Source organism: Haemaphysalis longicornis, unplaced genomic scaffold (assembly GCF_048455015.1).
Source record: "Haemaphysalis longicornis isolate Haplotype H1 unplaced genomic scaffold, Haemaphysalis longicornis Haplotype H1 scaffold_1, whole genome shotgun sequence".
NCBI lineage: Eukaryota > Metazoa > Arthropoda > Arachnida > Ixodida > Ixodidae > Haemaphysalis > Haemaphysalis longicornis.
Window position 1 is genome coordinate 135,850,468 of NW_027526203.1, and position 15,061 is coordinate 135,865,528.

The following is a 15,061-nucleotide window of genomic DNA, read 5'->3' on the forward strand; positions in this document are numbered from 1 at the left end:
GTACGGAGCGTTTATGCAGCGCAGAGTGATCCACCGGAGTGGCTGCATCTTTTGGATGCGTGCGTCTGCTTGCCTGAGTCTTGAAATGGTGCCGACCTTTGTTAGACTGACGTGCTTACCCTTTGCTGTCTGTTAGTGTTTATATTGTGTGTTAATTGTCTGGTCTGAGTTTTTTCTAAAATTTCCATGCATTAAAGAAAAAAATCAAGCTTTCTCCACAATGGTCACTCCATACCATCGACGTCTTTGGCTGTCCATGCTACGCTGGTAGCGTGTGCTTCAGAAACCGACTCCACGATGCAAGCACAATATTGACATTTGCAAGGTCTGTGTGCTTTGTTTTTCTTCTCCTGTTTTTATTTGATGCAGATATTCTGTTACACGAGAATTGTATAATGGAAAGGAGTTGTGAGAGGCTCAACAAGCAGGTTTTTATGTGTGTTGAGGGTCATGGAGACAATCCACGTGCCTATGGCTGTTCTTGTTTACCAAGAGAAGCAGCTTCCTGTTGTGATACATTTGCGTGCACTCTGCACCCCACATATCTATATTCAACAAAACTGGTCTTATTTATCACATGTAATGAATGTGTGCCGTGCTTTGCTCTTTGCAGTTTTATCTGCCATAAATTTTGGTGCAACGCTCCTGTTACTGAGAAACTGGCGTCCCACTAGAGTGGCCGTTCTGGTAGGTAGAACAAGCGCGCTTTCAGTGTAAGTGATGTTGAGGTGTCTCCAAAGGACGTCTACATGCCCTTAAAAACAAAGTGGATTGGCGTTTTGGTGAGAGTCAGTAGCAGCAGCTGTGTTCCATGTGGATAAATATAGATAAATTTAGCCATTGGTCGTGCTTCTGCAGAGGTCACAAACGTGGGGGGGTGTGCCTGCATTCTACTCATGTAAATGTCTGAATCCTTTTTTCAACAAGTTGCCCTGCTAGACATCTCATTTTTCCTCTTTCAGATTTTCCTGGTGAGTACAAGTTGTTGAACTGGCTTGGGATATTGTTTTGCAAGTTTTTTTGTAAATAAATGCACTGCAAAAAATGCAACATCAAAAAAGAAATTGTCTCTTGTCAAATCGCCCTCTCCTGATGTCAATTAAATTTAATGGGGAATTTAATCCTTGCTGATTTTTTTTTCTTGTTTGACATTTAAGGATGAGATGTTTTTTTGGATACCCGTCCTCCTACCTTACACGTACAAAATGTGGAAAAATGAAATCAGGCAATCATCAATCGCGTTACCTCTGATCATTTAAATTCATCATAAGACGCCACATCGCAGGCTTGTGCGAATACATTTTTTAAAGAAATGGATATTTCATGAATCCCGGGCTATACCCAGCCATCTTTTGTCATTCAAGCATTTTGTTATTGATTAGAAAAATCCAGCTCAGTCAATGTGTGTCTGAACCAAAAAGAAATGCTTAAGTCCCCTCACTGTTTTATCGACAATAGCAGCACGTATATTATTTTTTGTGACTGCGGTGCTTTTGGCAATTCAAATTTACGACGTAAACACGCATTGGGGGGGGGGGGGGGGACGCGTATGCTTGAGAGCGTTCGTGTGAATTGGTGCCGCATGCTTCTTGGCGGAGTTCATGAAGGAGCCGAAAGGCAACCGCGTGATGAAGCGTATCTTCATTGCCAACAGCCACACATTATTTCGCTTTCCATAAGCATATTTCCTGGCCGAATAATAAAAAAGAAGAATGCGCGCATGGCGAAAAGCGCGCGCAACGCCTTGGACCCAGGGTATACGTTTGCCTTTTGCATTGTGTTTTGTTTTAATTAATTAATGTAGAAATAATGAATTCATCTGTCTATATATTATTTATTCGTTTATTTGTACAGCAGGCCACTATATAGGCGCAGGCAGGAGGGGCAGGAAAACAGCAAAAAAAGGGCTAAGCAACACGAGACTAGCATCGTTTCCGACAAAGCAGGAAGTGCATCAACTACAGAATACATCAAAGTACATCTTTTCCATAAACAACATCATGCTTGCATAGTGGAGTCGGTTTCTGAAGTACGTGCTACAACAATATGGTGCACAGTCAAGGACGTCGATGGTATCAAGGACCATCGTGATGATCGCTGAGTCGGCAGTCTCTGTCTGTGCAGTCTCTGTCAATATCGTCTATGGTTTCCCAAACTCTGCCGCAGAACACGTTTCATCCTGCTGCCTGCAGATACCCGTGTATGCCCGGCTTCTCAGACACCCCGCCCATGCTTCAAAGAGCAATGGACTGCCTCGCGTATTTCCATATATAGAAACATTCCTTCCCGATTTCCAGTTTTTCTGTCGTATAAATCTCCAGGTTTTTTTTTTCTCACTCCCATTCTCTGCGCCAAATTCGTCGTTTCTGCTGTCTTTAACTGCTTTTTTAACTGTTGCGTAAACCCCACTTTCCCCTACCGACTTTCCGCACCGATTGGTCAGCTGCCTGTCCTCCGTCTCCACCGCGTGTCCATGCTCCTCATATACAGGTACTTAAACACTATGGCGGCCCATTTTTCTTCCTCGATGTCACGTGGTCTCTCCTCAAACTATGTCTTGCTTTGCGCTTCCCTTGCCTCGAAGGACGACAGCTTCGTTCGTAGCTTTGCTGTGGGCCCGTGGGGCCAGTCTGCATACTGCCTTCTGATTTACCTCCAGGCCCGCTTGGGTCTGGTTTCGTGCACAAAACTGCATTTCCGTAAGTCAATCCTGGTACCATGACCCTTCTTCAGACTCCCCTTACCATCTCGTATTTGTTGTAGCCCCAGAGGGTTCTATGCTTCATTACAGCCGCGTTCCATCTTCCTTTCGTCTTAAAAAAATCGTACAATCGTCTGGCTACTTCGGAAAGAGAAGCTGCATTTCCGGGGTCTAAGATTATTTTAAAGCTCGTGTTGGTTTTACTTTAAGAGAAGCAAAGAGAATAAATCTTCATTTATCGAGCAGAGGTTGATGTTATGGGCTTCGCCCCGTGGAAGGCACCCCTGGGATTATTTGGCTTCGATTGAAATCTCCTCCCTCCCGTGTTGCAAACAAACTCAACAAAAACTTTATTACAGCAACCCGTGGGTACAGCTGTCTCCTCTTACGCGCATTTCTTAGCAGGGGTGTTCAGTGTTAATTAAAGAAAAGAAAGAAAGAAATTCTTAAATTACTGGCGTGAGATGAACGTTTTAAAGAGGAACCGAAATAACTAAAGAATGCCCTTCAAAGCACAAGAGAAAGCCCAATCTTCGTATTGGGCTAACTAACCTGATCTACCCTGACAAACCTCGGACGGTCTACAACATTACTTGAGGAGGATGTCCTCATATTCACAGCAATCATTTGGTCCCAATTTTCGCGCAGGTGTGTGAGGAAAAGTGGTGCGCCAGCCCCAGACCACAGCCGAAACACTTCTACACAACCCCGAATAAATTCAGGATTATAAAAATAATATATGTGCATTTTCTATGTAAAAGCCACGAGATGCCCCCACTCCACTGTCATCAAGTTTACCGCTGAAACTTTGTCCTTCTGTCAATATGTCACCTGGGGTGTCTACCTGAAGCTATCGCACCCATTGTTTTAGTTATTCAGTACTAAGATCACCACTTCCGCATTTCGACGACGTTTCCTTGTCTGGTCCTCTGCGCAGCACACTTAACCAATGAGGAGGCTCGGGCGCGTGGTACGGCAGAAAAATCTGCAGTTTTCGGGCGTATTCTACGAAAAAAAAAAAAAAAAAAAACAACGGACGCTTTATTGGTCCCTTCAGTACTCACACCTTATTCGTGCTCCTGCTATTTGAGAGTAGCTGTAGCCCTACTTGTTTCGCTTTAATGCCCGCCGTATTCGTGCTTCTGACACTGGTTGGTTGCTTATATAGGCTTAAAATCAGACAGTCAACAGAAGGTTTAAAATCAGACATACAAAATGAGGCCGTCAATCAGAAAATATTGGGGCTTCGCTAGTGCGCGCTATCGCTTCCGGATGAATAACTGCAGTTTGGAATTTTGGTTAATACAAAAACCTTTTTTTTTTTACTGGCAAGTCTCTTTTCGTTTGTGCATTTTAAGCGGCATTATCTGCTTGAAATGCACATGGTCTGTGACCGGGTCGGACCGTAGGCGGCGTCAGAGCCTATTTCTGGCTGGCGCATTGATTCGCGGTCCCCATTGCAGACTTCACTTACCCAAATACGTAGCCCGCGCGCGTGGATGAACTCTCAAACGCAATTTTGTTTTACGATAAGACATCCTACTAAAAAACGAAAAGAATCAATCGCAAAAAGCTAATTATAAGAAATTTACCATCTTCTAATAAAGAAAGTTGAAAGAAGTGCGAAAGCGACAATGTTTGGCGCACTAAAACGCATTTACGAACAATATGAATGTATACCGATACGTTATGTATGAGATATATACTATTGTATTCCTGCTTAATGATCGATGCATGTATTGTATTATCCAGAACCGTTCCTTTTTTGCGATTTTCAGCTGACCGTTTTAATCGAATAGAAACTCGGTTTCACGCATGTAGATTCGTCATAGCGTTTAATTGTCATGTAACTTGTATCGGGATATTTCTGTTAACACAAGAGTTCGAGCCGTTTTTTGTCATGATACTCCTTCTGTAGATGGCCATGCTTCTCTGCAGAACTGACTTAGTGGGGAATCCAGCTTACACCGATGACTTGAAAGTCGGCTTCACCTCTGAACACAAATGCATTGCTGGACAGTCAATTTTTCAGGAGCAATTTAAGCCGCCTAATCAAAATATGTAGGAGACCACTTTTTTTATGGGAGCTTTTCGGTCCGCCAACTGTCGGTGGGGAAATGCATTAGATTTTTGACAGGACACCATCGGTCCCACTAAGGAAGTTTTCGCTTTAAAATAAATGCAGTGTTCTTCTTGATCTCTGAAGAAGGATGACTAACAAAGGTGCGGTGCCGAGCCTCAGCGTGGGCGACCATGTGCTTCTACCGGGCCGCAGTCCAAGGAGTGCACGAAACAACACACGTTTGCTTGCAATTTGCGACTGAGCATACTTCTTGGTTAACTACCTGAATGAAACTTATACGGACTAGTTTTATTCCAGCGGACGAACATGGTCTGCCCGTTTCCCTCCCGTAGAAGCCCATGTATTGACCAGAGGCGGGAATTCCCCAATATTTACAACTTCACTGTGAAGTGTGTGGTTTTGAAGCGCGAATGAAATTTCGCGTAATGGTAGAGTCAGTGCTTCCCGGTCCCCCACCTCACCCTCTCCCGTGAAGCCGCATCTGTGGTCCGGAAAGAATAGACCTCCTCTCTTCTCACTCTACCCCCTATCCATCGCATTCAAGGCATCCTCTCGCGTCCCACTTGCTCTACACCCAACTGCCCTTCCTACCCATCACTACGACACCTTTACTGGGAGTGCCATCCACCAGACCTACCACCACACCCGCGTTCCTGCATCGCTTCCTGGGAGGACTGGTTGAACCCGGTACCTGGCGTGAATGTCAAGTAGACGCAAGAACTCCTGGCGGCCCACTGAATTCGTGTTAGTGGGGACCTTTGGGAGTTCTACGGACCAGCCGTCTCTTACTAATGAAGAGTGTTGAATCCCCCTCTGGGGTATGCTCGATCACCATCGTCGTGTACATAATCACGTTATTAAAGCTGAGAACCCCGTTCCGGTCAACCATGACACCGAACCTTGCTGCCTGTCTCCTCTTGCCCTAACATTTGGTGCCGACAACCAAGAAGAAGACAAGGGACCGGCGGGGAGAGCAGCAGGGATTCCAGTGGCTGCAGGCGTGTGGGGCCCAGAACCGTTCGCCGCCGACCCACCCTGAGCCAGCTGGCTCCATGGCTGACTATGACCGAACTGATACGACCGAACCCCTCGAGGACGCCGACTCCAACACCGGCGTACCTACCCTCTGCCTCGAGGGTCACCAAGTTACCCATACTCGACCAACACCGACAGCGAAGACCAACCGCAACTTTCGCATCGACGCAGACAAGCCACTTCCCGTCCAGACCTTCATGCTTGGCACGAACGCTATATACAGCTACGGAGGAGTAAGCAGGTGAGCTGGACGCTCTGCATTCGTTGCGGAATCATATCCGTACCGACTTTAAGAGAATTTTGGCTACAAGCGACCGACTGTTAATTTCAGCGTTGCGAGACGTACCGGAACTGGACGCTATCTTAAAAAACCTGCACGAAATTAAAAATGACCTAATCGAATTGGATTCTGATATTTTCAACTTAATCGAAGACGAGATTGATCAGGACGTTGAGGAGGCGGATCGATACACGCTCTGCTTTTTCCGAGCGAGCGCTTATACCTCAACCACTGGATAATTTGACCCAGGGACCATCAACCTCTAAAATTGAAATCCTCATCCTTTTCGGACATGGCCATCTTCCTGGAAACCCAACGAGAGTTCTTGTACTCGTCCGCCAAAACCGAGCGTAATCATGTCGAAGAAGACGGCGAGAACTTTTCATCGACTGTGGAACTTGGGGAAATGCAACTGCCTCCTATCGAACCGAACGTAGCGCAAGCTCCTGAAGAAACACGCATTGAGCAGCCTTCGCTGTACTTTGAGTACATCTGGGTTCCAGACTTCATGAAGGGCGAATCCTTCCCGCAGCTTTCCGAAAACCGGCTGGCATCAATCGACAAAGTGTAGGAGGTTGCACCAGTGCGCCAGCTGGAGTGGTTGCATCAAGTTAGAGTTGGAACGCCTGAGCAACCACAGCTCATCGCTGCTGATCAACTTGAGGCAATAGCGATGCCTGATCGAGAAAAGGCAGCATCACTTTTTTCCGTTGGCTATCATCGCAGAAATAACGTCGTCCAAATTGGAGACCACCGAAAAGAAAACAGGGCAAATATTGGCAGACGAAAGACCAATCAGCGAGCTTCATACAACTCTGGCAGCAAGACACACCGCAAGATAGCCAACCTGTCGACCGCTGTTCGAGGCCGTCTTCACTATTCGTTCACGATAGAAGCTGGAAACAAGGTGTGGTTCAGCCGAACATCACGCTGGCCTTGCTCGGCGCTTCTGAGATTGAGACGCCGGCTTCAGCACCGCTGGAAGCGGAAGACGGGACACGCCTTTACGCCCGTATACAAGGATCTAAATTACGGACTGAACCCAGAAGTTAGGACTGCGGATTTATTACTTGCGTGTTGGGGATCTCGCGGACGGTAGAAAATGAACTTAGAGGCCATTTTGAGCCATTTCGATCTGACGAAGAATTCACCGACCTCTGGGTACTACGACGACTATCAACAGAGCCACGCGTGCTTGCTACTGACATCAGTCCCATTCGTTGCTTGCAACGCGAGCCTTTGATCGTGACGTGGCGCACCTGAGAGAAATGTCAACTGCCAGCAGGTTCAGTGTCATCGTGTGGTTGGTGCATCAACTTTCTAGCGGCAGACATGCGAACTGCGGCGGCGGGAGGATGTTGAATCCCCCGCTGGGGTATGCTTGATAATCATCGTGTACATAATCACGTTATTAAAGCTGAGAATCCCGTTGCGGCCAGCCATGACACCGAACCCTGCTTCCTGTCTCCTCTTGCCTCAACAAAGAGACTGTGGCACTACGGCCAGGACTAGGGCTATTTATAGAATAAAGGTTTCTCTCTCCCTCTCTCTCTCTCTCTGTCTCTCTCTCCCCCTATCTCTATCTCTCGCGCTCTCTCTCTCTCTATCTCTCTCTCGCCCTCTCCCTCTCTATCACAGCGACTAATTGTCATATAATTGATTTTGGGAAAGAAACAGGAGTTATAGCCATTTGGTATAATCATACCCCCTCCGTCGACGGACGTGCTTCACTGTACAACTGACAGTGTGGAAAAGCCAGCTTACAATTAAAGGCCGATAAAGTCGTCTTCACCTCTAGGAGGAGGAGGAATAAACGTTTATTGTGCACACCACGATGTGCTCAGCCTCCCAAGTCCAGGAGGCCGTGAGTCCGAGCTGCGTCCAGAGCTCGTTGCACCAGGGCTTGCTGTCGCTCTGGTGCTGAGCTGGCTCTAAGCACAAATTTATTGCTGAGAAGTCATCTCTTCAGGGAGGCCAAAAGCAAGAACGCCCGTGTGCACGAGAATAATGCGCACGTTCAAGATCCCCACGTGGGCAAAATTAATCCGGAGCCCTCCACTACGGCGCGCCTCATCGCCTGTGTAGCGTCGGCGCGTTCAACCCGACAAACAATCAATCATCTCTTCAGGGGCAATATAAGCCGTGTTATATCAAAATATGTAGGCCCTAGACGTTTTTCATTATTTTTATAATTTTTCCCTTACGCTAAAGGTGCGGCACGCAGTTTGAAGATTCCAGGGATTTGAGCGGGCACCGCAATGTGGCGCAACGCTCGACTAAAATAGATCCTAGTCATAAACAGCTTCGTTGTAAAAATGAGTTTGACAAGAAAGGAGGGGGGGAGGGGGGGGAGGGGGGGGGGGCGTCTTGGCAGCAGTTCGCATAGAGCGCCGAATTAGGTAAGGCCGGCCCTAGCCATCAGCAGTATATCGTCTGCGTACTTAAATCCTGGGACCCATTGTTGCACCAGGCTGCCAGATTTTCATGTATGATAAGTCGAATCTCAGCGTACTGCCCTCTAGCTTCCTTTCTAACCTTGCCATCTAGATCACGAACAGCAGTGGAGAGACGGAACCATCGCTGCGCAGTCATGCGCCCGATTATTATTTTTTTTTTTCATGCCCACAATTAGTGTGGCTGGAATCACAATCACGACCGCTGGATGAGAGCGCACGCAAGGTGCGGCCTGCCGCCACTAGACTCCCTCGCGGTGCTAGCGTTCGGGGACGGGTTTCGTGAAGGAGCGGAGCGACCCCTTGGGAGAGCCCCTGCGGTGACTGAAAGGGACAGCCAGCGCACGTGTTTTAAGGACGGTATCGTCTTTCTTGGGCTACTAAAACGCGATAGTTGTCTGTCTCTCCCTAAATACAGCCGCCCGGCCAGTACTTAAAGTAATTGTTGAGTGAGACGTTTGTCAATCTTATAAAGCCGCTCCATATTCGGAAACATTGTCCAACAAAAAGGTAATATTCAACAAAAAGGTAAGATTACCCGATAGCCTTAATTTGTCTGAAAACATCTCCCACCCATAGCACGTAAACCGCGTTGCACAGTTTGCAGCCGACAGTTGATTAGTTACAGCTGAGGCGGCGCGTATATATTTGTTAAGATTTGAAGCAGCATCAACAAGGGCGTACGCGAGTGGACGCGCTGCTGTCTCGTATGCCAGCAGTCAAAGGTTAACCGGCACACCAAGGCCCCTCTCGGCTTGTTTACGGCACCAACTGAGCGTTTCGACAAGGTGCACGTAGACATTTTGGGGCCCTGGCCTCCTTCAAAAGGCAACACATACCTACTAACCTGCGTGGATCGGTTCCGCGTTGGCCCGAGGCGTTCCCTCGTCCCGACATCCAAAGTGAAACCACCGCCAACGCCTTCGTTGCCGGCTGGGTTTCCCGCTATGGTGTCCCGTCAACTATCACCACCGACCGCGGTCGCCAGTTCGAGTCGGCACTCTTCAATAACCTTCTGACCCTTCTTGGCACTTCCCGCATTCGGACCACAGCGTACCACCCCATTGCAAACGGGCTTGTTGAGCGTTTTCACCGCTCCGTCAAGACTGCACTCAGGGCACAGCCGGACGCTACCCATTGGTCCACCTCTCTTCCGTTGGTTCTACTGAGTCTTCGGGCTACTTTGAAGCAGGATCTGCACTGCACGCCCGCAGAGACGGTCTTTGGTGCGCCGCTACGCCTGCCGGGAGAGTTCTTCACTGATTCCGGATCATCACCGTGCCCTGATCCCACCGACTACGTGACCAAACTACGAGGTTCGTTTCGCTCACTTTGCGCGCCAGCACCACGCTGCCAACAGCGTGCGGATGCTCATGTTCCCAGCGAGCTGACAACGACCCCCTACGTTTTTGTCCGCCGTGACGCCATGCACAAACCACTTCAGCGCCCGCATGACGGACCCTACGGCGTCATCCACCGTGCTGATAAGCATTTCAACGTGGATTTAGATGGCAGACAGGACACTATTTCTGTTGATAGCTTCAAACCAGCGTTTATTGAGAAGCCGCTCTCTACACAACAAGACGAATCCACAATACTAAATGCGGATCACCCTCCCCAGCCCCCCCAGTCGCAACAGACAACAAAGCCCACACGACGACCTCCAAAAGTATCCTCCCGGCTCACTCCATGGCTCCGCCACTAGAGGTGGGGCCTCCTGTAGCAGCATCAACGAAGACGAAGACGACGAAGCACCACTCTGAGGCTCACTGCGCGAGCGTCGTGGCGCAAGCGGTCAGTGCTCCCAGTTCTCCGGGCGTTCGGCCAGGCATAGCTGCCGCTGGCCCGTCAGCTGCTGACGTGTTCAAAATATATGTGTTGTTTTGTGGCTCGGTATTTTCATCGCCTCGTGTTGCCACATACTTTGAACATCCAAAATGTCGAGAATGTCACCCCTTCTCGGGAAACGCGTAGCCGACAAACAAGAGAGCGAAAAATATTTGCGGGTTACACGGAGGTTGGTTACATTTAGAAATCTTATCCGCAAATATCCGCATTGCCCTCTGCTTTCGCGGGGCAAATGCATTGTGGCTAAAAACGGCCTGCGCGCCCCGGCTGGCGCATTATTTTGCGACGATGCTTTCGTTAGGACCCTGTTCGCCCGGCAAGTGCTTTAGAATCAGGATACAAAATAGAAAATATGTTTTTGAGGCGGTCTAAACGGAACGCAGACACGAAGCGATGTTCGACAAATTGAGCTCTTTAATGCAGCGAGGTTGCCGTTGATTGCCTTGCTTGCGAGTTTCGGCGTGCGCTCGATGGTGTTGCAGGAGCCAGTAGAAGACGAAGGTCGCGTCGAAAATCGGGCTGTCCGCCTCGGCCCCCAAGGGCAGCCCGTCCCGAGAGTCATCACTCCCGGACCGTCCTCCCGGTTCCCCAGGAAGACGTGCTCCAAAGTGCGGTTCAGCACCCGGAGGTGGTAGGCAATCCAGCAGTCCGGAACTGCAGGCCCTCCAAACTGCTCTTCCTTGGCCGCAAGCCGTTGGGGCTGCAGGCGCGGCTCCGCTTCGACGAAGTCGTGCAGGAGGCGCTCGAGAGGACCTGCGCTGGCTGCCGCTATGGCCTCGGGCAGCTGCGGAATAAGCGACGAAAGAGAAATGCTTTACGTTGTCACCCGGTCAGTCAGGTGTTGATGCGTATGCGACAACGTCCAAGATGTGAGTGAGCGCAGTTATTGTGTCCTATTTGCATGGGTTTCCGTCCGGCGCTGTTCATGTTTGGAGATACACTACATCGCTTCTCTAAATCCGGTTTTGTGCACCAGGCATTATACCTCAGTGAAGAACAAGGCAATTAAAGATATCCAAATTAAGTGCTTATATAGGCCTTTGGTAGTACACCACACCTGCTGTAATAATGTCGTTGCTGTCCCACACACTGTCAAGGGTGACGAAATTATTTTCCATTTTTCGGGTAATGTGTAGACGGCGCAGTCACCGAAGCGGCGTCTCTCGATCGGGTCAGTGTGATGATATGCAAATGACATTTTCCAATTTTGTTTTAACGTTTTCATTCGCGCCAGTACATCGCGCCAGCGTTTCTCGAGACGTGTTGGCAGCTGGAAAAGAAACGGTTCAAAGCGCAACGTCTAATAGCTAATCCTCGAGTAATCGAGAATAGCAGGGCTCAGGCCCCAGCCCCGTAAGGGGTGCGTACAGCTCGTATACTTTTACCTTCATGGCGGGCTCCGGACGTTGTTCAGACGACAGCCACCGTTGGGGCGGCACATCGGGACGAGCACGGCGCAACGGCCCCCGCCCAGAGAGCTGCGGCTGTCTCATGCCGGCTACCGATGGGGCAGCGGAGGCGGCGGGGGAGGCCGCGTCGCCAGAAGCCGAACACGACAAGGACGGCGCTGCACGAGAGATGAGGCGATGACATGCGTCCGTTCCAACGACAGAAAAGGAGAAGAAAAAAACTCTCGTGCTCGGGCTGTCAGCGCTAGAGCGTAGAGCAAAAAAAAAAAAAAAAAAAAAAAAAAAGACCGCCGAGCTTTCGTCGCGTGCAGAAGCTGCGAACGTCGATCGCATACACATGAAAGCGGCATTTGAGGTTGGCGATAAGGTGTTTTTTTTTTTTTTTTTTTCGGCTGCTGCCGTTCAGTATAAAAAGGAAACATGCATCAACCCAATACTGCGGTAACGGTAGACATCATAGCTGCGAAGTATTTGCGCTCTAGCTCTGGCGAATGACTCCTGCCTGGCGTTCGCTGAGAGACCGGTACGGGGCCAAGGCAAGAGCGAGTCGGCTGTTGGCCTTGCGAAGAATCAGCGAGAACGTATGTACAGGCGGATAATACGGGGGGTGGAGCGAGAACGACCATAACTCACCAGAGTGCCAGACGACGCTGACTGGAAGGCTGCGAGGCGGTGGACAGACGTGGCTCGCGTCGGTTTGCACTCCACTCTGCATGGGAGGCTGTGCTGACGTGGATCGCAGTATCCCGAGTGGAGAAGGTTCCTCTACGGCCGCCTGGCGACGCTGCTGTCGGTGGCGCTGCGACACGTTGCATGCCGAAATATAGGTGAAAGAAAACAGTAGTTGGCCTATAAGGCCGTCTCCTTTCTTTTGCAGCACTCTAATTAACGTGCTCCAGTACGAAACGGAGTAAATCCCTTGGCCGTTGCCGATTCCTCTGGAGTACGACGAGCGTAAGATTTTGATGGGGGCCCCATCATCATCATCTCTCGTCAATGCATAATCAGGCTTATGAAACTCAACCTTTCAACAAACGCGAGGTACGGTAGATGAAGGACCCGTGGCCCCAAGAGTAGCTACAGTAGCACCGACCGCCCACTCCACTCTCTTTTACTTCCTTCTCCCTCGGCGCCGCGGGGCCCTTAAAGGGACACTGAAGGGTCCCGCAGACATCATGTGGTTACTTTTTCAGATTAAAGTCTGGTGTTCCCAAGCCACGTTACGACGACGCTGGGTGCGTTTACGCGAATTTAGTCACCCTTCCCTTCGGCTGCAACACTTCTCCCACGCTCTCTATCGACCGCTATTTTAAATGAGTACCTATCCAAATATCCTACTTCGTCTGTGATTTATACAGATGCATCTCAAAATGGCGAAAAAGCTGGAATTGGTATTTTTTCACAATCTCTAGATTTGAGTTATTCGTTACGAATCCGGGACTACGCACCCATTTTTATGGCAGAAGTTTTAGCAATATCTCTCGCTCTATGTAAACTACCACTACATCTATCACAAATCACCCTATTCTCCGATTCGATGACAGTTATATCGGCATTAACTTCCTCTTCCGGCTCTGCCTTGTAACCCACACTGTTGTTTTTTTAAATGCGAATGCATTTCTTAGTCGGGGGTTGTCGTGCTCCGTCGGCGTGCGCCCGCAGGTGTACCTTGCGCGAGAGAACACGAGATGCCGCGAGCAAGCTCGCCTTCTTCTTCTTCTTCTCAACTTCCTCCTCGTTCAAAGCGCGTGCAAGTTCCTCTTTCTCCTCCTCTGCTTTTAAATGCGGATGCATTTCTTAGTCGGGGGTTGTCGTGCTCCGTCGGCGTGCGCCCGCAGGTGTTATCTCTCCGCGCTCCTCATCGCCCCTAGCAACAGCTGTGGCGCGCCTAGCAACCGGAGCAGGTGGTAGCTCGGGCGGGAGTAGCGGAGGGCAAGGGGAGAGGAGGAGCGCGCTCGGGTGTGTGAGGGCGCTCGCATCGCGGAGCTCGGGCGGAGTAGCGGAGAGTGAGTGGAGAGGAGGAGCGCGCTCGGGCGTGTGAGGGCGCTCGCATCGCGGAGCTCGGCGGGCTCTCTCTCCTCTCCGCGTACCCTCTCTCCGCTCGCTGCGCTCGGAATCTATATAATGCAGTGGAGCGCGCGCCTGGTGCCTTGATGGCGATTCTTCATTAAGTACGCCATTAATAATAATTACTAGCACCGCACTCATCGGTGCACCCAATGCATTCGCATTTCCGCACGATCTCCTTCGGGGAGGTGGGGGGATTTTTTTTGTTCCAAGGCACTTGAAGGAGGTACGTCTTGCCTTGGGTCCCTGGCCATGCGGACATCAGGGGCAGCGAGCTAGCGGACCTTTGGCTAATCTTGCTGTCACAGCTCCCGTTCAATTCGGCATAGCTAATTTTGATCTTTTTTGCATCTTCAAGACTAAGACGATATTCGCATTCAGACGCTACACGTTCCGATGCACTCTTCTCCTTTGAAGAGTATCAACATTTGAATTCCCGTTGGAATGCTCATTTTTGTGGTTCTCGGCAATGCGAAGTGACCTTCACCGAGCTGCACGGCAAAATTCCAAGGCTAAATTTCTATCTGTATAGAACAGGGCTTTCACCTGTTGTGTGCGGTGCCAGGTCCCTGACAGGTCCCTGAAACAATAAAACATTTTTTTCTCGCCTGTAACCGCTTCTCGGCCGCTACAGAACTGCTTTTGAAGGACCCTATTGAGCGTTTGGAGTTGACTTTATCGGTCTCACTTATATTATCTATTGGGGCAACAAATTTGGGGTATGCAAAAATGGATATAAATATATAAATGTATTCAAGCTTTTCCTTCTGCTTGAGGTCGCTTGAATTGCTGAAGGGTACTAACTAATGGGTAATTCGGGCTTTAACTATCAATAACTTTCATTTTACGGCCTCTGTCTTTCAAGATATAAACGTATTTTGAGGGCCTCATGAATTACAGTAAGGAATAAACCGCTGGCCACTTCCCCCTTGTGAGTACGTGGCAAAAACTTTGAAGACATCATCGCCATCTTCAAAAAGAACACAAAAGGGCTGTTTCCCTTTCTTTATCTTCCTCACTCGATTCGGCGATGCCTCCTGTGACGCATTAGGGCATAGAGAGAGAAAGCTAAAACTTTATTTGAAGCGACCTATGTCCGGGCTGCTGAAAAGGGTTTGTTTGGCCTGGAATGTGCTTAAGCGGATACTCCACACTAGTCAGGGCCCCGCACGTGGGAAATCAGTA

General features: G+C 49.4%; 1 protein-coding gene across 1 annotated transcript; it reads right to left on the reverse strand.

Annotated features, from left to right (window-relative positions):
- Positions 1 to 10,234: 10,234 nt before the first annotated feature.
- On the reverse strand, positions 10,235 to 12,545 carry LOC144166084 (uncharacterized). The gene is made up of 3 exons (XM_077695733.1): positions 12,443 to 12,545; positions 11,786 to 11,967; positions 10,235 to 11,184 (listed from the first exon to the last, which is right to left on the reverse strand). Exons 1-3 carry the CDS (start codon positions 12,522 to 12,524, stop codon positions 10,732 to 10,734), a joined length of 717 nt encoding a protein of 238 aa, XP_077551859.1. The 5' UTR covers positions 12,525 to 12,545; the 3' UTR covers positions 10,235 to 10,731.
- Positions 12,546 to 15,061: the final 2,516 nt, after the last annotated feature.